This window comes from Biomphalaria glabrata, chromosome 18 (assembly GCF_947242115.1).
Source record: "Biomphalaria glabrata chromosome 18, xgBioGlab47.1, whole genome shotgun sequence".
Classification (NCBI taxonomy): domain Eukaryota; kingdom Metazoa; phylum Mollusca; class Gastropoda; family Planorbidae; genus Biomphalaria; species Biomphalaria glabrata.
The window spans coordinates 18,924,059-18,950,603 of record NC_074728.1 but is presented as its reverse complement, the minus strand read 5'-3'; the positions used below and the strand labels follow the sequence as shown (position 1 = coordinate 18,950,603).

Here is a 26,545-nt window from a genome sequence, read left to right as displayed (position 1 = left end):
AGGCCGGCTGAAACTGATAGAGCACATAAAGTTATGTGGCCCACGGTTAACAAGGGCGTCATGTGACCGACAAAACAACCAATCTTCTTTAGGCTACTTTTCCCCAACTATTGTCAGGTACGGTGACCCGACAAAAATGCACGGAAAAAATAGAGCGAAATTTCCCGACAAAATAGCGCGGACTTATATATTATGTGTACAAAAGTACTGGATTTTAGACAGTGAAGGTCCTGAACAGCATTTTTCGTTTAGGCCTCTATCTTCTTCAATATTCATAGATCCAAAGGTATTATTATGCCATATTTGAAGAGGAAAAGAGTACTTTAAAATTTTATCTCATTTTCCTTTTTCATCAATGTTTAAATTGCATAACAATTATTTTGAAACGTAGTGACCCCGTTCAATGTTGAAGTAAATGATTATGTGTGTGTTACACGTGTGTGGTGCTATAGTATAATCAGAAATCTTGATTATCTGCGGCATCTCTCTTTGATCAAACCAGGCCGCATCTCTTGCCGCAACATTGGCAAACTTAGATGTGTCAGGATTAGTTAAGCTGTAATGGCGATCTCTTTTCTATCTATAAATACTGCCTTCGAAGAACTCAATGATGCTCTGACAGATGTTGTAGGGAATTAGTATGACAGGAGAACCACTATATTGGTCGCCAGAGACAAAACCACGGAGTGACTCCAAGATTTCCGATAGCATAATGGAATGTTAGAGAACGAGTACAGAACAAACTACCAAGAACAAGCAATTCAGTGAAGGTCTGTCTATTGACGATCATCAGCCCAATATCTATAATCTCTCACTTCCTCAGAGAACAAGATTCTGAGGTAGGCCTACAATGAATGCTGGAGTACGAAGTAAAGATGCAAACAAGACAAAGTACCTCCAACTTAACAGCTAGATGTCTTCAATTGCAGCTAAACATTGCCAAAGTACCTCCAACTTAACAGCTAGATGTCTTCAATTGCAGCTAAACATTGCCAAAGTACCTCCAACTTAACAGCTAGATGTCTTCAATTGCAGCTAAATTGCCAATGTATGGTAACAAGCCACTGATGGAGTTTCTATGTGACATTGCATACAATTTAACTGTGAAAGCATCCACGTGTATGTGTTTGTAAATCTGACAAGTATGGAATAAGTATATTAGAGTGTTTTTAAGGTGCATTTTCGGAATATAAATAAATGATATATTTAGAAATTATTCATTTTAGCTTATTATAATTCTTGCATAATGTAGCATATTTATATATTAAGATTTCTTAAGTGTTTCCAACAAATTTACTGATAAAATAATGATTAAAATTAAAAAAAAAAGACTTAATTATTAATATTTTACGATCTCTAAAGTAGTTTTTGCAAATGAATGAAAAAATATTTTTCAGCGCTATTTTGTCGGGGAACCGTCAGGTACACATTAAAGCTGGGTGGACTCAGAGGCACCCTAAAGATACAGAAATAAAAATACCAGTCTTCACCAGGAATCGAAACTGGGACCCTTCAGTTCGGAAGCCAGGCACTTTACCACTCAGCACCCCTCCTCCACATAAGGACACTACAATTATTTATAAAATGTGACAGATAAGCACTTGAATAACTTTTTGTAAATTCTTTACCGAACTCCTCCCCCTCCCCCCCCCCCTTTTTTTTTTTTTGGTCATCTACATTGTACCAAAACTTAGAATTCATTAAGTGCTTACCCTTTTTTTTTTTGAGCTATTTATCAATGATATATGTATCAAGAGTTATTAAAAAAAAACAAGTATTTCCAAATGTAGTTAAAACATAAACAGCAAACACAAGAATGTAATATATATATCCAAATGACATCTCTTTTTTATTATTTTAAAATTATCTTCAACAAATATCCAGCACAGGTTATATCACATTTATCTGAGTTTTCTTGTTTCTCCCCAAGCATTATCTTATAGATACATTACACACATTTAAAATTATGTCTACCCAGTAATAAAATTGAAACAAAATGTATGTTTCCTTATACTTAAATTAAACCAAACAAAAAAATACACATCACTTTTGTGAATTGTGAACAATATCTTTATATCATATGCAAACAAATAAAAAAAAAAAAATAAAATAAAAAAAAAGAACCAAGGGTAATAAGTTGCCTCTAAAACATGTCTAGAAAGTAAATCCAATGCAATATTATGTTATTTTTTTTGTTGGTCTATAGTAAACGTATGCCAAATGCAGCTTGTTTGGTGAGCCAAATGGTGGTTGACGTATCAGAGGTACCCCAAGGAAACGCTTCAAAGACCAGCTTAGGTGCCAGCTTGCCTTAGCTGACATAGAAGAGAACACCTGGTTGTATGCGGCTTTAGAACGAGACAGCTGGAAGTCACTCACAAAGGCTGCGGGATAACATATGAGACCAAAATAAAATCCGCTGCCGAAGACAGACGCAGACGGTGAAAAGAAAATCTTAACCGACCACCGGCGGACAATAGTTTTATGCTTGCCCTGGATGTGGCAAAATAGGTAGGTCATAGCTGGGGCTGCGTAGCCATGGGAAATACTGCATTCCTCATTATCTCCGGACTCGAAGACAAGCCTAATTATTATAGTAAACAGAGAAAAAAAAATAAGTCTACAAAAAGTGTTTGTAGAGATACAAGGGATGCAGAATTGAAAACATTCACAACAATATGAAAACTGTTAGCTACCACATTTAGGGTTAGGGACAAGGTTTCACTGATGATACGAGATCAATGTCATAAAACACTGGACGTAGTCGGTATCTGCTTATGAGATAAGATCAGAGTTCACTGGTTTGATGCCTGACATGTGGTGTTTTACTAGTTTACAATCATGCATGCAGCCAATGTTAAGTGCTTCTATCTTTAAGTTTATAATAGAACAGGCGTTAAGAGAATGGCTCATTACTTAACTGGCATTAAGAGGGGGAAGGTTTTGACTCACTTCTTTTGCAAAATTTTGAACAAAGTTCAAAGACAAAATTCAGTCTTTTTCTTTTTTTTTTTGAATTTTCACAGCAAGAAATATTAATCCGGCTAATAATATTTTTCAAAAAGACTTTAATTTATCATAGTAAATTATATTCATTCATTCATTGTGAAATATGACATAAGAACTAATTTTTAGTACTTTTGGCATACAATACAAATTTATGTTTAAATTCATTAGCCAAAAATATTTTATATTATTTCTAAACTATGAAATAACAAAAGAAATCATATATTAAAGATATAAAATGTTATAGCAACATATATTTTGTGGCAGGTTGTAGTGCATTTGCCAACTTTCACACTTAAAAATGGAACTTTCTTCATGCACACATAGCAAAATTCGTTGCAAAATGAAAAGGGAGGGGGGAGTTTCTGTGGTTTGCATTGAAAAATCCAACAAACAGCAGTCATCATAACCTATAAAGTCGTATATTACGAAAACATGAGAGCAACAAAGACAAACAGTATGAGAATGTTACTATGGGCATAAAGTTTCAACTCTAATAAAAAAAAAACTATAATAAGACACAAAAAGAACAGACTCCAAACAGAATAAGGAATGTAATAATGAAATATCTTTTTTAAGATCATTGCTTAGAGAAGTTATGTTAATAAGTTAAAATATTATGGCTAAAATGATTAATAACAGTGATTAGCTAAGAAGATAAAACAATTCTTTATGAATTTATGTCACTTTTCACGATTTCAGAAAAAGGTCATTGACTTGACTGTAACTATTTTCTTATCACAACATTCCCTTAGGGGCTTCTGTGCTTCTTAGCAGGTCAAGTTTACTTTTTCCTGTTTCAGCAAAAAACAAAAACAAAAAAGATTTTTAATTTAAGTTCACAACACATTCAAATATGCAACATTGTATTCATTTAGTGACAATGACAAATAAAACAACAAAAAAGCACAAGATCCAAGACACAGTGTACAGGGGTCGTGCCCTTTAGATCCTAGAATTATAAAAATATTAGTGAATTGCATGTTTGAAACACTATAATCCCCATTATCAACCGACTTTCTTGTATATTTTGTTATGATGGCATAGTGGTAGACTCCCCTGCTAAATTTTGTATATTTAACAACAAATATGATGATAATAAATGTATTATATAATAAAAAATTATCTCACTTAACAATTAAGTGGTATACAGTAAATAGAAAGTGTTAATAAGCTATGTATTTTAAAAGTTATAAGATAATTATTGAGCACTTGTGCAAAACCTCTGCACATTGGTGTGATTAAATTCTCTGACTAGCTTCTAATCAGGATTGGGTATGCTATTCTGCCTCAACGTGGCACTTGGGTGGAAACGATCATTCGAGGAAGTAATTAGGCTAAATAAATAGCAAAACAAAACTTCTGTGGGAGTGTCTAAGGGAATATGAGTGCTTTCCCATTGCACAGTGCCGAGTTGAAAGAGAGCTTCCATGTCCCTGTCGATAATCCATGTGCCGTTCCTCAAGGGATTGTTACACTAATAGCCAGTCCTGCACGGTTAGCTTGGTACAATATAGGAAAATGGCAGGGGTTCCTGGAGTGCTCGGCCTTCGGCAATGTATGCGCCCGTAGTGCCAGTTACATCGGAAATAGCAATGTTTTATAATTGTCTTGGACCTGTTCCAGACAGAACTGTTAGTTCAAGCAGGCTTACACGCCTAGAGTTCGAAGAGCCTTCGGCTCTTTTGACAATCACACAGATTGGACATCAGATAATGCTAAAAGTTGAGAAAAAGTAATAGAGAGATATATACATAGAGAGAGTGAAAATGTAGAATAGAAAGAATACTGCAGGTCTAAGATCAATTAAGTAGACAAGAAACAAGATTGTAGTATTTTTGCAGATTTTCATCTGCTTGTATGGAGAGACAGTTATCCATGACAGATCTGATGTATCAGTATATAACTGTCTTAAGGTTTTCTTTTCAGCTCCCCAGAATGTTCCTGCTAGGTGTTTTATTAGGTTTAATATTTAATATATAATATAATATATATTTTAATATATTTATATATTTTAAATCTGCCATTCAGTGTTTAAGAGACAGTCTTTGGTCTAATTTTACACCAAGATATGTTGGATTTTCTTCTTTATTTATTGGATGTGAGTCTATTTTTAGGATCTAGTTTCTTTTCGCTATTTTGTTGCTGTGGCTAAAGATTGAATAAACTGACTTTTCTTTGTTTATTTCCATTTTCTATAATTTTGAAAACGTGGAGATAGTTGTGAGGGCTCTGTTTAATTTGGATCTAGTCAGCACTGGGTATTTCTCTGTAGTCCAAATTAAGAAGTCATCTGCATAAAGTGCCTTATTGACCGAAATGAGGTCTGGGAGGTCATTCATGAAGATTAGAAAGAGTGTGCAGCTAAGGGCTGAACCTAGTGGTAGGCCTTCTTCCAAACTTTTTTAGTAGAGATGGCACCTTCGAATCGGGTTTGGATGGTTCTGTTTTTTTAGAAAAGCCCTGATCCAGCTATACATTCTTCCATGGATGCCCATTTTTTTCATCTTCAAAAATAGACCTTACTCCACACTCTATCATAGGCTTGTTGCAAATCTATAAAAACTGCTGTAGTGTGTTTGTTTTCGTGAAACCCTTCTACTGTGTCCTGGATAAAACGAAAGAGATGGTCTTCTGTTCTACTTGCTTTCCTGAAGCCAGCTTGTGCATTTTGGAGTGAGCATCTGCTTTCTAGCCACCAATAAAGTCGGTTATTGATCATTTTTTCTGCCACTTTTTGATGCTAGAGATATTGGTCTATAACATTTATGGTCTCCTGGTGGTTTATTTTTCTTTCAAATGGGTATTATGTTTGCAGTTCTCCATTCCTGTGGTATGTCTCCAGTTCTCCATGTATGGTAAGTAAATTTATTTATACAACTTTGGGCCTGTGATCCTAGTCCCAGGATCATTTCATTTGTTATTTTATTGGGTCCAGGAGATTTTCTTAAGTTTTTTTTTTGGGCAGTATTGAGCTCGTATTGAGTGAAGGGAGAGTCAAAGATCTGAAAGTTGACAGTTGGAGCTTTTTCTTCTCTCTTTAGGATATTACTAAAGGCCTGGTCCAGTTGTTTTCTTGGATGTGACTTATTGATGCTAGCAAAGTACTTATTAAAGGTTTCGGCCTTTTTAAGGTTGGGGGTTTGTTATTTGTTTCTTTCCTGCTAGCCGATGTAGGAGGGTCCATGCCATTCGACCATCCTTGTTTAGGTCCAGTTGTTCCCATGTTGTGGTCCACTTTTTCTTTTTTTCTGTTTTAATTTTGTATCTAATAAGCCCTGATACTTTCAAAAAGAAGATGATTACGTCCTTTTGTATTTAGTAGGCAACAGGTGTTATTCAATGTAGCTTATTATTTATTTATAGCCAAATCTTTCACAATCTTCTTACTTGATAGCCTTCCCCCCTCCATTTCTCCAGATATGATTCTTTAATTTCTATGTATTATTGCTTAAATAATGTAATCCAGATCTTAGAAAATGAAAACTACACAAAGAGGAGATTACTGCAGTTAAAATTCCAATTAGTAAGGAAAATTAAGAGATATTATGATATGAATTCTAAAGTAATAAACCAAGTAAAGACAAAACAAAACAATATTTCCAGCTTAAACAGTTCAACCTACACAGCGTCAGTCATGAAATATAAGGAGTTTCCAACCAACTTCTGCACACTTACTTTGGTGTGATTTCTTCCAGGCGACGTCTCTCTTTCCTAGCGCAAATGATCACAATGATACCAACAACAACTACCTCAATGATAAGTCCTACCAGTGGATACAACCATTCAAAAGGATCTGTAACAAAACATGTAAGCAGAGCATGTAGTAAGCAGAGTTTGAATCTCATGGCACAGAACAGTTGGTACAAAAATATTTTTTTTTGTCTTCAAGTTTTCTTGGATTCAGGGATCCAGAATCAAGAATGCATAAAAAAATTGGCATTATAGTTTTATGTCCTTTTAAAATGTCTTCATAAAAAAAAAAAATAAGTGTAACTCTTTTGTTTAATTCTGTACTATCTCAAAAATGTAGGAATTCTGTAATACAACACATAGATTTATGATCTTGCACATAATAATTGGCACTTCTCTGGACCAAGACATACACTCTTTAGATTCTGACTTGTTTAACTCATTCAATTGGCACTTCTCTGGACAAAGACATACACTCTTTAGATTCTGACTTGTTTAACTCATTCAATTGGCACTTCTCTGGACAAAGACATACACTCTTTAGATTCTGACTTGTTTAACTCATTCAATTGGCACTTCTCTGGACAAAGACATACACTCTTTAGATTCTGACTTGTTTAACTCATCCAATTCTTTTAATATTCTTTCAGTTATTTGTGTACATTTTTTTTATTGTTTATACAGTCTTATGTAAATAATCTTTACATTAAGAACTAATACAACCCTTTAAGAAAATTATGTAAATTACAAACAGTAGTGGGTCTTTCTAGAACCTCTGGCATTACAGATATTAGTACAAATTAAAAAATATTTATAACACCACTGAGTTAGTCAACCAGAAATGCCACAGCTATATACGAAATGGAGATGCGGTGGCTGAGCGGTAAAGTGCTTGGCTTTAGAACCAGGGTCCTGGGATCAAATCGGGTGAAGACTGGGATTTTTTATTTCAGGATCTTTGGCGCCTCTGAGTCCACCCAGCTTTAATGGGTACCTGACATTAGTTGGGCGGTTGGTTGTTGACACCCCCGTTGACCATTATTATTATTATTATTATAGCTTTTATATAGCGCTACTTTCATGCTTATAGCATGCTCAGAGCGCTTTTGGTCCAATCTCATTTGTGGACCAGTGGGGGGGAGGGGGTATCTAGGAGTTGGTTTTCCGTGCTGCCTTTAGGCGCTCAGTAAACACAACTCTGCCCGAGTCGGGTGTCGAACCTCGAGCCCCCTTCTAGGTAGAAAAGCCAAGCCAAGTTCAAGCGCACTTGGCCTCTCGACCACGCTTCACGTGTCACAGAAACAGATGACCTTTACATCATCTACTCTATAGATCGCAAGGTCTGAAAGGGGGAACAATATAATAAATGGCTTCTTTGTTTTTCTCTAAATTTGTAACTTTTTTTTGTACATCTCACTTATGTTTAAATAATTGCATGTAATTTTAATGAGTGAAAACTTGTATCTTCAGATTCTGGGTAAAAAAGCATCAACATGTGTCTAGTCTGAATGGCTGCTTTGTTGTTTGGTAAGCGCTTTGGACTTTCATTTGATGGTCTTAGGTTCGAACTCTGCCTGCCGCACTGTAGGAAGTTTGGGCTAGGAGGTATTTATCTAAGTTTAAAGGAACATGCCAAATGTATAAAACAAAAAGAAACATAAACATTACCTCTAACTCGAAGCAGGATAACCTTGGAAGAAGTGAAGCCAATTCCATTCGAAGCTGTACAGTTGTAGGTACCTCTATCTATAAGAAATTCACACAATTCATTTAAATAATGGGAATTTTTTTTTTAAATCATCAGTTTTTTTTACACCTGAACTTTTAATGTAATCTCAGTTGCCACAAGAAAGATTTTACTTTCCCAGGTATAAAATTAGCAGCTGGTAAATTTGAGGACTTAAGTTTTGAGAATGAAGAAGACTTTTGATGATAAGGTAAAGTCTTTTAATATTTTTATATGTAAGAAAAGCTCTTTAAGTCTTTGTCAAAAGGACAACATAAAATTGGTAAATCTATTTCTGTGAAAACCAGATGTGTATTGGGCTTTTTTAACATTGTCAACCTCAGGGAACATTTGAACATGTAAGGAATTTGTTACTCTTTGTTGCAAGGGAAAGATGGAAGTGTGAAGATTTCTAACATAACAAAAAAAATAATGAAAGAAAATAACAGGTACAGTGGCCCCTTAACTTCCGTAGGTCAGACTTTTGCGGAGGTGCTAAAGCACGGGGTTTCAATAAAAAAATATTAACGGAAAAAAATAATCTGCATTTATTTTTTAACATCATGAGTTTCCTGTGGCCACTCAATGTATGTGTACAGTATTTAGAAAAAAAAAATGACTACATCAATTTTACAGATGCCTTGATGAAAATTGTAATACTGGAAAATGATAATTAATAAATATGTCTTTTCAAATTGAATTTATTAAGATTTGTTTTCACTAGGGGGAGGGGCATGTTAATAAAAGATCTTTGGCATTATATAATATCTAAATGTTCCCTTATAGCTCCTATTTCAGTAGGATGTATTAAGGTATACTTTTAATGTATTAGGATGCTGTTAGCATTTTTTTAGAAACTGCTCATCATGTCTCATTTAAATAGAGAAAAGAAGCATGGTAACACTTCTTTTAAAAGTAAAAACCAGATGTGTATAACCTTTAATTTTTTTTTTCCAGAAAATTTTTTAAACAAAAGTGCTGATAACACAGGGTATAGTTACCCAGGAAATTGAGTATTATTATTAAAAGAAAGAATATATCTTTTAAGACTAGACACATTTTTCTATTTTATAAAAGTTATTTTTTATTTTTTTGTAGCGTTTGTTCTAAATTTGTACAATTTATCAATTTGTAAATTTTTTTGTTGAAATTTTTTTTTTTTAAGAATTTTAAACAATTTAGAGTTACCTCTCTTTGCTTTGGATATAGTTTAGTTTAGTTTTTTAACGAGGAACTTGGAGCTATTGGGTTCTGTAGAAAGTGCAGATATTGCAGTGTTTAAACCCATTAACTGATTCGGTCATAAGGTATTAAAAGTGTATATGTAAAAGTTACCGGTATAACAAACTTAGGTGTACGTTGAAAAAGCCTAAATTCCACTTGGGAATAGTAAGTTTTAAAAAAGTTTGATAACCATAGTATATAAATTCATATGACACAAAGAAGCAAATCTCTGACCTGAATATTTCACTTTCAGAATAGTAAGTCTGTTATTCTTGTTCCCACCAATGTCAGACAGGAGATAGCGATTAGACAGTTGCAGCTCTCTATCCTCAAAAGTCCAAGTCACTGTTGACATTGGATAACCCAACACCATGCAGGTTATATTTGCATCGTTGTCCATAAAGTAGCTGATAGATCGGGGTAAGTTAAGTACCAGCGGTGAGGCTGTAAGATAAAAAAATATTTTAAAAACTTTGAGACTTCTAAATACTATGGCCTAAGTGTTACAGAAAGAATCGTAGAATCGCGGAAACATCAAATGGGGCTCTATATTATGTGTGTCCCATAAAAAACAAATGCCTGTTAAAATGAAGTTTACCCCTTTCTATGGCCAACAAGAGTATTTAAAGGGCTACACTGTGACTAAGTCAGCTAAAACAGAAACAATTTTTGCTAAATTAAAAAAAAAAACAATTTACTGATGTGATTTATACAAAAATGATTGTTACCTCTAATTGCAATTGTCAGACTGACTCTGGATTTCCTTAAATTAAAATACAGTCATTTACAGTTCCTGATTCCTATCAGCATTTGAGAAACTTATCCAGTCTATCCAATGCATTTATATGATTGATTACAATTTAACAAAACATATACAATAATATATAGTGGCAGTGATATAATGAGTTGTCCTTCAGTTCCTTATTGAGTAAAATAACAAGAAAAAAAAAATTGCATTTCATAGCATCCTGAGCTCATGAATTGATTAGGCATAACATTCTCATTTACCAGGTGCTTTGCATTTTGCAGCAATAGCATTACTGATTATCTTCATTTTCATATAAGCCTTTTTTTTTGGGGTGGATGATAAAGAGATCAATTCTAGGTTGTCTGTTTGTAAGTATGTTTTTTTTTATTATTATGCACTGATTTCTCCAGCTATTACTTTGATGAAGAGGCCAGAAGTGGTTCAAGAATAATGTCAAGAGACAGAGGTGGACTGGCTATAAGGGTATTCATCAGGTAAATGCCTGGTGGGCCGGCACCCAATGTGTAGATGGAGACGCAAATTATGCACTTTGATGATGGACAGTATTAAAGGGGCCAACAAAGTATTGTAACTGGCACTCTTTTATACACTTTATAGCGTAATACAAGTTTAATACCACATTTTCTATAATAATGTTTGTAGTAAGCTAGCTCCCTTTACATATTTTTTTATACATTGAAATTTTAAATAGTCTACCAGCCTACCTACATGTAGAAATGCAATACTTTAAGGAACATAGTGCATAGTACTGCGAGATGCAGAGCCTAGTATTTTAAATAATACTGCAATCGTACAATTAAATATATCTGGCAAAAACTATGTGTTTATGCCATTTTATGAACATATTAGGATGACAGTTACAAATACATCACAAGGCTAGCCATTAGTGGGCCAGGTTGTATTGTAATAAAAGGGTTGTTTTGATATCCAATTCCATAAACGATGTAAATTCCTGTTGTAGTTAAAAAAACAACAACTTCCAGACCTTGCTACCAGGCAGATGATTTAAAGATCATGTTTCTATAGCTCAAGGTTAACAAGGGGCTGTCATGTGGCCAAAACAATGACCCAGCGCCTTTATTTTTCACAACTATTGTCAGGTACCATTAAGAGCTGGGCGGTCTCAGTGATGCCATAAAGTTAACAATCCCAGTCCTCACTGAGATTCAAACCGGAGATCCCTAGTTTAAGCACTTCCATTCAGCCACCATGTCCCCCTAGTTGTAAGTATCTAATAAAAAATGTGCTGTAGGATTGTCAAGAAAGGGACAACACTTTTCTTGACTAAGTCGGTACCTAGCTGTCCAACTCCTTCATCTAACACACCCAAGCTAAGGCTATGGATGTTAGAAAAAGTTGGAATATTGTGGTAAGAAGTCATAGCTTTTTTTGTTTATTGGTTCAAATAAACAGAAACGTTTGAACATAAGTGATTAATACTAAAAATTGGCAATAAAATCGATCGAATTTGGTTGGACAGATGTAAAAAAAAAAAATTAAAATGCATTAAAAAGACTTAAACCCCTCATTATAAACCTATACAGCTTCATAAAGTTAAAATAAGATATTAAGATCTTACCTTTAAGGGGGACTTGACAGTTGTAAACTATTTTGGTGTTTTCATTATTCAAATTAAATCTAGCTGAATAGATTCCTGAATCAATCCGCCCTGAGATTTCCATGTTAGAAAAAAACATACATAGGAAGCCTATTTTGTCAAATATATTATACACAAAAAAACAAAAACAAAACAATTTTAAAATGTTTTAAGATTATATATATATATATATAAATATATATAACTTTATTGTCATTTATTAAAGAGTAGAAAGCTCTATCAGTATTGAACAAGATAGAGATGTTTGTGTGTGTGTGTGTATGTGGCTATAATTCACCAATTTAACAGCTATACCAAGCTTGAGACAAACTTGCAGTCTCCACTACCCAATCTGATCCTACTGCGGTAGGCATATAACACTAATGCATCAGGATACTATCAGCAGTTTCTTAAACTTACCTATAGGATGAGCTCATGTCTCATTTAGAACAAGAGCGTTGTGACTTTTTTAAAGGAAAGTGCCCATACCCCCAGTGCTTGAGCCACACCCGGGATATTCTTAAGATATAAAAAGTATATATTTTTTCAAACTAGACATGTTGTTCTATATTTTTAAATTGTTATTTATAACTATTAGATCTTACTTTTTTTTTCTTAATATTTAAAAAAAAATATTTTTAATCTGGAAATGGGTTCAATTGGGTTAGATTTAACAAATGGGAAGAGGTTCATACAATGTATGAAGAATAATAATGCAATAAATAGAATTTATAACTGATTTGGGATTTAACTTATCTTCTTATGTTATAGATGAAAGCCGTTACTTTAAAAGGGAAGATGATTAAGTCCTAAGCATGTCATAAGTCAATCTAGTCATGCATGTTAATCAGAGACTTTAACTCTGACAATTCCTTTAGTTTTCATAGCTGATTCAGGCAAACCATTTCATGCTCTAGTGCACTAGGAAAGAAGGAGCACTTGTACAAATTTGTCCTACCATATGGAATAACAAATGTATCTGTATCTTTATGTCTGAGTATTTTATTAGTTGTTGTTTTTTTCTTTTTGTAAATTACGGTTGAGTGTTTTATATATTATTGATAATTTACTTTTTATTTTAATTTTTTTCTTCAGAATTGCTAGCAATAAAAAGTGTTAATATAGTTAAAAAGAAAAAAAAAATTTCTTTTTTTTTAAAATTAAAAATGAAATACTATTTATTTTTCTAAAAAAATATTTACAAAAAGTGCATGTTTCCAAACATAAAATGCTATGGGCAGACAAATACAATAAGAGCTCAACAAAATCTAGTTTACTTAATAAATAAACATTAAAAAATACCTTTTTAAAAAACAAAGCTTACAGTTTTAAGTATAATTGTATCAATTACTTTGGATCAGTCATGTAATTATACTTACAACCGACTTAGACATAATAAATCTGTGCAATTATAAATATTTTTACCAATTGCTTTTGTTTAGTTTTCTCAATGCGCTTTGATTCTATCACTTGTCTGGGCCAGTTGGGAAAATGGAAGAAGGTGAATGATTTTTTTTTAAATACATAAAAAAAAAGTGTTCAAGAGTTCTCAAAAAATTCTACTTATATCACCACATCTGTCAAGTACAATTTCTTTCCCTTGTTCAAGATACAAAATAATAAATCACCAATAGTTTATTAACTAATTGGTTATTTTTTTTAAATTGTGATTCTTATGTGCCAAGTAAAAGAAATAATTTTGTGAAATTTCAGCCTCATCTGAAATTGGGTGCGCATCAACTTTTAGCCACAGTGAGTTGATACGTTTTGTAAAAATACAATAAAAATTTTGCAAGCTGCACATTGTTAAAATAAGTACCTTACGATCTATAGGGTAGATCTATTTCTGTGGCCCACAGTTAATGAGGTGACACATGGCCAGCACAACGACCAACCATATTTACTTTTCCACAACTAATGTCAAGTATCCATTAAAATCCCGAAATATAAAAATCCAAATCTTTACTCAGATTCGAACTCCAAGACCCCTTGGTTAGGAAGCCAAGCACTTTACAACTCGGTCATTACACCCCCATAGCTGCAATTTAGGCCAGCAACTAATATAAATTTCATAAATATTTTTTTTTAGTCACAACCTTAAATAAAAAATTAGAGTGGATCCTAGACATTTAAATGAGAAAATGTTTCAAATGTAATGAATTATTTAAGTACTTCAATGATCCAAAATGAGAAGTTTATTGTCATATAAAAGGAAATGTTACTGATGAAAATGAAGTAGCCATTTAGATCTAGATATGAGTGTTATAGGTCAAGAACTTTGTCGTAAGTAGAGGACTAAAGATATACATACAAAAACACTAAGTCGTTAGACTAATAGAAAACAATCCATTCGGATTATATTGCAGATGGAGTTATTATATTACCTTTGGAGATTTTTTGTGTGTGAACCCATTTAAATTTCTTGCGGAGCTATTTCCCTTTGTTTGAGATTTGAGAAGTCTAAAAATTAAAGTGGCTCTGAATTGAAGAGGTTAAATTATTTTACTGAAAACCTGAACAATGCTTGCACAGGGAACTCTTTCTCTACAGACAGTTTTACATTCTTTTTGATTTCCATAACATCTTAATTTCATAGTAAGTAAGTTATACTTATGTCATATTGTCATGAGTTGTTTTATATATGTCTTTCTTTTTTTGTACTATAAATATTCAACTATTATCAAGTATTATTTAAGATAGATATGCGTCTGTTATGGTAGAGTTTCTTGATCATAAGTAGTATTGACATCATTCCGATCATAGCTTACACCCAGGCATTCATCTCATTGAAATGAGATGATCCATAGCCTTTCACAACTGAAGGAGGCCATTATAAGTAATATGTGCCAGTTTTGTCCATAGGTCTAACCAATCAGGCAGGAATCCCCTACAACAAATAATATACAATACTCGATCATCCTGACACAAACTAACTGTCTAAAAGAATATAGGGTTACATAAGCTATTTTTATTACTGACGTGTCTGTAAATTAGACAAGCTCTTTGTCTTAATGGGCCTAATTTCTCACCATTACTATATTCTGAAGGAACTATAAATCCTTGATACCAAGGTTTGTGAGTAAATAAAATTATAGATTTTTTAAAAATTAGAACAATCTTTTTGTAGGCAAAGATGGCTGGCTGGTTGTATGGTAAGGACTTCAGACTGTGGTCATGAAGGTATCCAATTCAAAGCCAGCCATGTACTTCCCTGCAGGTCTGGGCTAATCATCTTCATTTCTGAAGGAATATCCTAAACTTGTAATACAAAACATAATTTAAACAATAACTGCAACAACCATGTTACTGATGCAATGTAATATATGGCAATAAATGCAACATCCTAAAAGAACAATTTTAAGGACAGTTGCTAAAAAGAGTCAGACGAACTATTGAGTAGACCATAGAAATGACTTACTTGGGTCTTTGATGACTAGTTTCCCATTAGTAGTGATAAAATTGTCTCCACTCAGCATTATTTCTGTGGAGTTTTGATCATAATACCATCCCTCAAATGCTGATGTAATAATACTTTTGATAGGAGTTATTTTGCATTCAAGTGTGGCGCTTTCCATCTCGTATTCAAACACGCTGCTGGATTTATGTACTGCCAAAACGAGTATACTAGTAAGATGATTTTAATACAAAACAGGATCTTAGTTAAACAAGTTCTCACATTTTACGAAGCTGTTTACAATAGAAAAGTGGCCCAGTGCTAACTCTTAATATAGTTTTAAAATAATGTAATAATGTCTATGAATAAATTGAAAACTGAAGTGGTTTTCCAAACAAGAAAAAAACTTAATTACTGATTAGTAAAAACTATATTTTTGCAATAGTGTTATAAAAATATTTCTTTTTGTTTAACAATGTAATACTAATCTATTAAGATATCTCTGGACCTGCAGTATGGAACAGCAGGAAATTTTGTACACAGACCCTTTTTACATCTTAGGTGCTCATTAAGAAATAGTTTTGATTGATTTACAGTCTGAATTTGGCTATTCACTAAACATCACAAGCTTTTATTAAATTCTGTATTGTATTTTCCTTAAAGTGGGGTCAGTATGTACCGTATTTAAAGCTTTTATTAAACTTTTGAACTGTTTTTCTCAAAGTGGGGTCAGTAGTTATTTAAAACTTAAATACAAATGTTCCATATAGACTTCCATCTTTTTCCCTGAATAAGAGATAACTGTGTGAATGTGTGTGTTTGAGTGTACAAAGTTATAAAACCAAAATGAAAACAATAATTCTTTGGTGCATAACTCACCATTGTGGACAATTTAAAAAGTCATGAAAACTGTTTTCCAAAATTTCCTTTTTATTTTCTCTCAAGAACACCAAATTTCTGTGTATGGAGTCGCGAATGTGGAGGCTTAAGTGTGTGTGTGTGTTAGCTTTGGGAAGGATTTTTCATTCATTATGGTTTGTGAGGTGGGGATACTTTGTCTCAGCAAGTCTTAAAAAAAATGGAAAAATACAATTTAAGTGTGTATAAGATGCACCCCAACATAAAGGCCTGATGTAAAGTCCATAAATATAACTGGTGAAGATCCTTAAAGAGTGTACTTATTTGCGAATAGTGGTGTCCATTTCTAACTCTTTCACATGAGGAGAAAAGCTTAAATAAAAATTCAAGGACCACAAGTCTATGTGGGAGGGTGAGCAAGCCTTTTGAATTCAATGCAAATGATACTAGACTTCCCAGGCTAAAAAAGTATGTCAGGGGGGAGCATTAAAATATGAGACAGTGAGATCCAGCCAAAATAAACAATACATAGCCTATATATAATAGCCTAGGAACAAATCAATGGGCATAACTGGTGTGTAGTGCTAGTTACATATATATACTCACACTATAAAAGTGAAGTTTCTGTACAAACCCTAGTGATGCATATGATGTAAAACTCATGCATCAGTGTCCAAATATAATTAAAAAGGCATAAAGTAACCAGCACCACAAAAACCTACTGCCTTTAATTTCCTTTGTACCAATTAGAGCTATAAGGCATGCTCAAGATTTTTATTTTAAAATTGCCTTTCACAAACAACTGGGTTTTTTTTTATAATAATTTTTTTTTTTCACTAAGCCACACAAAGCCACTAAAGAACAAAACCATACATGTCTAACAGATAAGCATTTTACAAGTAGAAAACCTAGTCATTCAAATTTGGTGGCGCAGATTATTAAAGTTAGCAGCAGCACACAGCCAGGCACACATGTCATGATAGCCTGAAAAATGGCAAAGAAATTTACACTGCTTTCTACCAATAAGCAAAAAATGAAAATCTTGTCCATGCATATTTCATAAATAAAGGCAACTTTAAAGACCAAATAAAGTGGTGAATTAAATATAGAGAAATAAGGGACAGTCCTGACCAAAACACAAACCAACAACCTGCTGATTCAACTCCAACCAATAGCAACAATGAGCAAACCACTGGATCATCTAGATCCCCAATAAATAATCTTTTGACAAGTAGTGTTAATCCAGAATGCACTTGACTGACCCAATCCTGCTCCCACATGGTATCATCAAACTCCACCAACAATCTTAAAAGTGCATAGAGATTAGACAAACAATGGCTTAACTGTATACCTCTCAATACAACAAGTCAGACAAAACAAACACACTACATATAAAAGCTTCAGTGAGTAGGTAGCAATTAAGTTGAAACCTAAATACAAATATGAAAGTCAATGCAGAAACAATGAATGATGCATACTTATTATATATGAAGATTTTTTTTTCTAATCAAATTATTATGTAGAATATCTTTTTTTTTAATAATAAATTTTCAATACCAGTATTAAATATTGGTTCAAAATTATTTAAAAGGAACCAAAAAAATGTAGCAGGTCTACAAAACCTAATGCTTAGCAATACTTATTAATAATTGCATAATGGCAAGGTCTTTGATTCTGAAGATTAAGGATAAATGCAGTGTTTCACATGACTACGCAAATCCAGTCCCGACCTGCATATTTTTCAGCATCTCATGCAAACAAAGCTGTTGTTCGCCAGTGGTCTATTGCATAACAAAATAACAACTTGATTTTAACTTTGTTTTATTGTTTCAAAGATAATTGAAATGTCTGGCTACAAGAAAATGTGTAGAAATCATTTCACTGACCTAAGTATCATTCTTTGGTCTATCATCAAAAAATGTTTCAGGGTTGAAATTGTATATATACAACAAGTTTCAAATACAAATATGAAGCTAAGTGCAGAATCAACGAACGATGCATACATATTAAACATATATTTTTATGAGAGAAAATGGTGAAGTAAATATAGCAAATAAGGGAATGTCCTGACTGTGGATCCTCCGATTCATCAACTCCACCTAGTGCTGCCTTTATATACGTAATATAACACACATTTCAAGAGAGATAACTCAGGATGATCAACTTACCATCAACTCCTACTATTGAAAGGTAAAGTTGTTCTTGTTGTTCGTTACCCTTTGCCAGTTCACATAAATAAGTTCCAACATTGTGCACTGCAAAATGTAGAAACTCAAGTCTGGATGTGAAATCCTGGTTAGTACTAAGGGAACATTTATAAAAAGCATGTCACATACTCATAAAATTTTAGAATAAGAAGAATATAAGTATAAAAGAAAAAGCAATAAATATGTTGACTCTTCAAGAATTTAAAATTCTGCTTTGAGAGAAGCAAATCAATTATAGTATTCATGCCTGCTCAATTTTATTAATAAAAAAAATAAATAATAATGACAGCATAAAAAATGGGCTAAAAGATCATTATTTGTACATAAACACCAATAATAGTAAACTGGGTGTACTTCAAGAAACATTCTTAGGCCCACTACTGTTTCTCATTTATATAAATGGCCTACCTAATAGCATTAGTTCAGGAACAAAAGTTAAATTATTTGCAGACTATTGCATAATATAAAGAACAACAAAAAAAAACACAAAAAGAATGAGAAGAATTACAGAGATGGAAATCAAATTGGAGCATGTCTTTCTTGGTGGAAAATGCCAGTTATTAAAGTAACAAAAAACATTTTATTTACGGTAAACCAGTCACACAGACTATAAAAACTAAAACTATTTGGGTGTAATAATAAATGAAAAACTAGAAAAAGTACAAAACAGAGCAGTGAGATTTATAACAAATGAATATTCTTATTTGATAAAGAGAATCACCATTAGTAAAATTACTACATGGAGAGACACTTCAGGACAGAAGAATAAAAAGTAAAGTACCCAGTAGCAATAATTCCTAAAACACTGAACCATACTTTACAAACAGAAAAACAAAATAAAATAAAATACCGGTACAAAGAAAGACATAAAGATAAAGGCACATTTCTTAGTCCATACACCTTCAGATGTTTTTTCTTCCTTAGTGTCATTAGAGAAAGGATCAGCCAAGAGAGCTATAGACTTCACTGCTTAACCTGTATAACTAGGTTGAAACAAATGCGACGGACGAATAAATGATCTTTTTTCAAAGATAAGATAAGTAGGAGAATAGATACAAGGCCTATAACAATGAAAACAAATATAATGTATAAAAATAAATCGTTTCCCCTTGCATTAAGGTTTATTTCTGCTATTTCAGGAAAAAATGTTAACCAATATTTTTAAGCATTATCGTTTCATGGATGGGGCCAAAACTATAAGTGAGAAACATTTAAATATTTACATGAGTCTACCCAACTACGTGACATTAGTTGGGGAAAGTAAATTGGTTGGTTGTTGTGCTGGCAACATGACATCCTCATTAACTGTCAGCCATAGAAACAGATGATCTTTACATTATCTGCTCTATAGCTCGCAAGGTCTGAAAGGGGAAATTTTACTTAATTTTGGTAATTACTTATTTTGTTTGGTATGGAACAAGGAAAAGTTGTGACGGTATAAGTCAAGTAGAGAATTAGGTAGTCACTTAAACAAATTGAAACTAACAATAAATAGCTCTGAAACCTTCTATTTTCATAAGCACTTTGCTGGCACAGTGATTAGTGTGTTGGCTTGAGACCCTTGAGTTTGACTTCAAATCGTCAACTTTTTAATTTTTATAAAAAACATTTAAACTTACACTTGGACATTGCCTCCAGTTTTAGTTTTCCAAGCGGGTGTACCACCATTTCTTGGATCAATGCTACAATCAAAAACTGCTTTGTCTCCGATTCCTACAGCAGCATTTCTATATGGAGGGAACAGTTGCAATTCGTGCTCTAGAGTAAAGAAAAAAAGAAGAATCATTCTAAATTTATATAATATGTATTTAAATATACATGTATATCTATTTCATAAGTACAGGTACCAGTACCTATATTGGTGAGCTCATCCAACAGCCATCACAATCATTCAAATTTCCAATAGCTCCCATCCCCCTGCCATCATGCAGGAGGTTTGAGTTGTGACTTAATGATCTTTATTTATGAAGGAGAATCTAAAGCATCTATCTCACTTTGATGACGTAAGGCAGGGGTGGACAACCTTTTGGCTCCATGCGCCAATTTTTTTCACTTCTGATTCAGATGACCCAGTATGGTCATTTGCAAATATTTGGATTGTTGTACACATTTGTGTATAGTAGAGGAGGGGAATTAAAAAACCAAAACAAAATAAACTTTACTTATTATGTCTGTCTTTGTTAACATTTTTAGTTTATATTTATAATTTTAATTTATTATTTCTATATAGACTAATTATAATTTATGAACACTGTTAGCAGTTTTAAATTTAAAAAAAAAATAAACAAAAAGACAATATATATTTATATATTATATGACTTTGACAAGTTCTTTAAATTCTCTTTACTTTCACCAAATTTCTAATATTAAGAGTTAATTTCGTGACCTTAATTTATTTTTGATCAATGCATCAATGAAAATGCTTGCTCGCGTCAGTATCTGACAGGTATAAGCAAGATTACAGTTCCAGTAACTCTACCAGTCATTGTCACTACTTTAGTTAACTTTATTTAATTGATGATCTCCTAGACATGACTTTGCTTCTTCATATATGTCTGACCATCTGTTGTAAGGTATATTAAATATAAATAGACTTAGGGAAAAAGAAAAAATATTGCTTTAAAAATATGGAATTCATGATATTTAAAAAAATGCTTTATATGTAAATTGTAGCCTTTTGGGAAAATACCAAAAATAAAAAACAAAAGTTTGATAGAAAGCTTGCGTTTTTTCACAAATAGCAGTCCTAAGGTGGCGAATCTGTCAAAAACTGTTCTTAGTAAGCCCATAGGAAAAGGAATCTATGTACGAAATTATGTACAAGATATGTACAAGAGTTCAAGAGATTTTATAATCAATGAATCAGCCACTGAGTGGTATTTTGCACTTATATTATAGATAGTAAAGGACTACTTCTGCTCACCCATGAGCCTAGTTGATGCCATTTTTTATGTTTGAATTTTTATAACTCCAGAAAAAAAAATGGAAAGCATCTAACATTGGTCTATAAAAAATAGGTATATGATAAAATGTATTATTTATTAAAAATAAATCTGATTTCAAAGGGGATGTAGGGTTGATGGAGGCAAACACAGAGTTTTTACCCTAAACATTGTATGACATAGCTTGTAACTTGAACCACTAAAATCAATAACAGCATATTAAAAATTTGTTATTAACATAATAATAATAGAGTCGAAAACCATGTCCACTTAGTATGGCTTTAATACACTGAAAGACTACACAACACATTTCTAAAAACACAGTCTTATGGACGAGTTACAAGCACATGTAAACATAAGAACGACAACTGATACAGTATAGTATATAATTTTTATAACAAAAGAATTATTTTTGAAAATTCAATGTCATTTTCTGTTAAGAGCTTGAAAGAAATAAACCTTAATTTGGACTAAGCAGGATAGACTACATCTCCCTTTATTAAGACAGGGGTCATTGCTTTGTTGCTACTGACGCTACCGATGAACAGATATTTAGTTGGCTGATCGATTTTGGGAAGAATGAAGTAGGTCATGGGTCAAGGATATTTTTTAAAATAATGATCCATCATTAAAAAAAAAAAACAAGACCTACATATTATGATTTTAATTAGGCAGGGAAACATGCAGTTTATTGCTTATGTTGTACCTTGCTACCAGAACATGGAAATTGAGTTTCAATAGCTAACAGGACTCGAAATCTCATTATCTTAGCCTCTAGAAGATTCGACCACTATTTTAATGTTGAAATAACACATCAAAGAAGAAGAAATCTTTATTATTTTTATTTATTATAATTGTTATTTTTCAAAATAATGAAATGCAAAATATAGATATAAATTATTTATGTGTTTTTATGTGAACCAGTTACTTAAAGTTTAGGGGTAAACATGCTATTTTTTTTTTAAAAAGTAATTACATCAAATACACAAACTTTACCCATTAGAAATCATGATTTACTGAGAAATGTTGTGTCAAGTTGATTGAATGCATTTACAAGTACACATATTTGGTCAGTAGATCCCATCTGAGTGTAGAACTTCCTCTACATTTCCAATTTGTTTTTAACTTTCAGACGCTGAGCCCTTCTGTCAAGCTCTGTATTATGTGTTAAAATCAAATAGCGCACCTATCACTGTGATGGATATGAGTGTAGTATGATGCTCTCTTAGTTTAGTAAGACATCTTTTTTTAGCTACAAATTAGTTGTCACCATAACAATATAAAACAGAGAATTTTGACCATTCTGTCACAAAGTAGAGAAAAATTGAGTGGGGATGTTGCATCTTATATTTTACAGACATTACTTCAAAAAAGAAGATAATTATGTCCTACGCATTTTAAGTGTCAATTCTCTGCTAAGCTAAGTCATTGGTTTTCCTGGCTGATTCAGGCAACCCATTCCATTCTCTAATGGCACCAGGGAAGAAAGAGCACTTGTATGAGTTTGTTGCATGTAGTGGTCATAGTGATGTAGATATTATGGTATTTTAAATTGAAAATGCCATCAGTGGGAGTAGATCTAGATTGAAAACTACTAGTTACCTATCTAGAAGTAGATTAGTGGAGATTAGAGTAGCAGCCCTAATTAAAAGTAGATGTAAGTCCAAGAATAAGTAGGACACAGACAACACATCGACACACACAGTACTGTGAGTACGTCAGTAGAGACTAGAGGAAACACAAGAGCCTAGAGTAGTACTAGACTAGATGTAGATCAAGATCTAGATCTAGTAGGCCTACTCAACTAGACTAATAATTTTTAGTACATCTAGTAGCTTAGTTACATTTTAGTAGCTAAGTAGGCGAGTAGGTCTATAGATCTACATCTACTAACTACTACTAGTCTAGTCACTAAGTGAGTCCTAAGTCACTGTCCACGGTGACTGTCGGTCAGTGACACACACATTGACACAATTCTTGAATTCACAATTACAATACCATACCGCAGCATACCATGATTACCGTACGTCAATACTGAATACTGTCATTACTGACAATTATCACAATAAATTGAATAAATAGTAAATACTGTCATTTGAACATTTCTGAGTCAATTTCAATAGTTATAGATCTAGTTTCTAGTCTAGAATTATCCCCTCCAGATCGTTAAAAATAGATCTAATACCAAAAGAGATAGATCTATATACCAGAATTTGAAGTTATGATATCAGTTGCATATGACCACGACAATAAGAAAAATATACAAAAGTAAAATTGCATTCTTTAAAAACTTATTTTCTCATGTTTTCTGAGTTTTCACCATCTTTAACTTTGTATTACTGGATAAATACACAAACGACAATAGTCGGTGCCAGTTTACAGGCTCAGGTAACTTAAAAAAATATATTTGTTTAGCGTAAGATTTTTGTAAAAAGTTTTTTAAAAACTTAATCGCGATAAAGATTCAGGTCTTATTTTATCTTATCTTGACCAAGATGTTTTAGATATATATATTATCAATTTTAATTATATGATTTTTTTCGATTAGATACATATAATATACAAGAAATATATATCTAGAACTATGAAATCGTTTCAATTATTTTTTTTTAATGCGCATTGGGCGAACGTATCCTTTTGGGCAGAAACGGCACACTGTAATTTAAAAAGCTGTCTATATAAAGAAAATGTTCGCAAAAAAAATATTTAAAGACCTAATAACCGATATCTAGGGGTAAAAAAACTTTTCGCGACGCCCAAATTGACCGAAACTAATCAGATCAAATAAAAAAAAAGCTCGCTTCTTCAATGTAAATGTTAGCATTGAATTTGTAATCTTTGGACATTTGAATGTTACCAATTTAGCCCTTAATTAGAATAAATGATGATAACTTCAACATTTTTAAAGAGATTATTGGCTTATATCACTCCAAGGAGAAAACTAGATGGTCTGACGTATGTTTGAGGAAGCAAAGTTATGTTTAGGAAATCATCAATTAAATAAAGTTAACTAAAGTAAACTAAGCTGTAGGCTAAATGACTGCATGATATATAGAGCTACTGGAACAGTAATCTTACTTTGTATAATACAGATGCCTTCTCTGAGATTGACCTATCATTGCTTTGTAAACGCTGTGTTTAACACCTTTGAACTTGCAGCATGTTAGGCCTATATATACCAGAAACCCATATATAGGTAATTCAGAAATAATTAATTAAATTATAAATGCAAACAAAAAATGTTAACAAAGACTCCATAAGTAAAGTTTATTTTTATTTTTTTTTTCAAATATGTACAAATTACCTTACTTTAAAGAGTTAAGACTTCCAAAGTTGTAAGTGGCGCATCTGAATTAGAAGTGAAAAAAAAATTGGCTCATGGAAGCAAAAAAAAATTGGCCACCCCCTGATCTAGATGATGTAGTTCCAGATCTAGAAGCTTTTACAAACCTCATAGAGGGACGAAAGCAGGTTTGTCAATAGACGAACAGGGCTAGTAATGGCGGGGGAGTCTACAATTTTATGGAAACAGCTTGATGGCAAATGCGCCGAACGACGAGGGAGGGTCTAAGTCAGTAAGAATAGCACATTAGGTTTTTGAAATAGAACTTTTTTTTAATAGCAGGAAAATGCACTGTAGATACCTCAGAATATGCATTTTGTTGGTTTTCAATATCAGAAATAGTGCGTGGCGGCGGGGCTTCGCCCCGCGCTGGGGGAGCTCCTAGCGCTCCCCCAGACCCTTTACTAGTTATGTCGCGGAATCTACAATTTTTCCACTAACTCATGGAAGAACATATTCTAGGGCACAATAAACGTCTTCAGAAAGAATGAAGGGTCAGAATGTAATAAAGATTATGTACACACACACACACACACACACATAAATACATATAATTTTTTTTTCGCCGGGGGGGGGGAGGGAGGAGAAAAAAAATTCACCCCCAAACCCCCCCCCCCCCCCCCCGAAAAAAAATCCTGGCTACGCCCATGATAATACGCCTTGTCTTCGAGTCCGAAGATTAGTGAGGAATGCAGTATTTCCCATGTCTGCGCATCCCTAGCTGTGACCTACATATTTTGCCACATCCAGGGCAAGCATATTAACCATTGTCCGCAGGTGGTCGATTTAGATTTTCTTTTCTATATATTTATATATATCATCATCATTGGCCTCCTTCAGCCGTGAGACGACTATGGTTCATCTCGAACAAGCGAGATGGAAGCCTGGGCATTGTTTATGGTCGGAACGATGTCACCCACACAGCAGTTCCCCCCTCTCCGCGCAGCTGATGAGACCAAAGGAACGGAATATCCGATACAGTTTGGGATCAGTAGCGCCGCAGGCTCTGACAGACTGCAGCACAGTGTGCAACAATCTGCTTAAGGGTCACCAGCTCCTGATTTTTCCTCAGGGTTGTCTTGCCGAAGCCTTTCCCATGGGTATAGCCGCAAGATAGCGGAGGTTTGGATTCAGAGTTTTCCTTCTCCTAGATGGGTAGCCACTAGCCAACCAAGGCTAACGAGCCCCTCCTGCCCGAAGCTTACTGGTTTATATTTATGCCTGTGAATTGATCAATAGCGGATAAGAATTTGTTTCCGGTTTTCAGTCTAAAGGATTATAATATTTTTAAAATATTGTAACGTTTGTTTGTAAAATGTTTTGTTTGTTTTACATATTTCGGATGTTCCTTCAGAGTTGAAGATAATTTATTCCTAGTCCAAACCTCCCGCAGGACGACGGGGGATGGGAGCGGGCAGGGTTTGAACCCGGGCTCTAAAGAAACAGTAACAGTTTAATTTCAAATACGTCACAAATACTGTACAGTTGGTAACAACATTAAACTGACTATCCAAAAACCTGCCTCTGCTCCGGACTGATTTCACACACCGTGCTGGTTCTGACTTCGCCTCGTACTGGTCACATTGCGAGGTAACGTGGTCTTGACTCCTTACAGGCCTTCTAGAATCGGATGGAACGTCGCTTGACAACTGGTTGATCACATGTGCCGTGACTTGCGTGCGTAATATTTACAAGACGGGTTTTCGCCGAACTGGCGCGTACTGTCACTCGTCTAGTCCAAAACACACACAACACTACCCCCATCTTAGTAATTAACAGACGTTAC

The 26,545-nt window shown here is 33.5% G+C and overlaps 1 protein-coding gene across 1 annotated transcript; it reads right to left on the bottom strand.

Annotated features, from left to right (window-relative positions):
* Positions 1-1,817: 1,817 nt before the first annotated feature.
* On the bottom strand, positions 1,818-26,446 carry LOC106050566 (neuroplastin-like). Its single transcript, XM_056017431.1, has 9 exons — positions 26,282-26,446; positions 20,094-20,232; positions 18,436-18,569; positions 15,434-15,622; positions 11,998-12,087; positions 9,884-10,093; positions 8,368-8,445; positions 6,685-6,802; positions 1,818-3,800 (listed from the first exon to the last, which is right to left on the bottom strand). The coding sequence occupies exons 4-9, from the start codon at positions 15,588-15,590 to the stop codon at positions 3,791-3,793; spliced, it is 663 nt and encodes a 220-aa protein (XP_055873406.1). The 5' UTR covers positions 15,591-15,622; positions 18,436-18,569; positions 20,094-20,232; positions 26,282-26,446; the 3' UTR covers positions 1,818-3,790.
* Between the last annotated feature and the right edge of the window lie 99 nt (positions 26,447-26,545).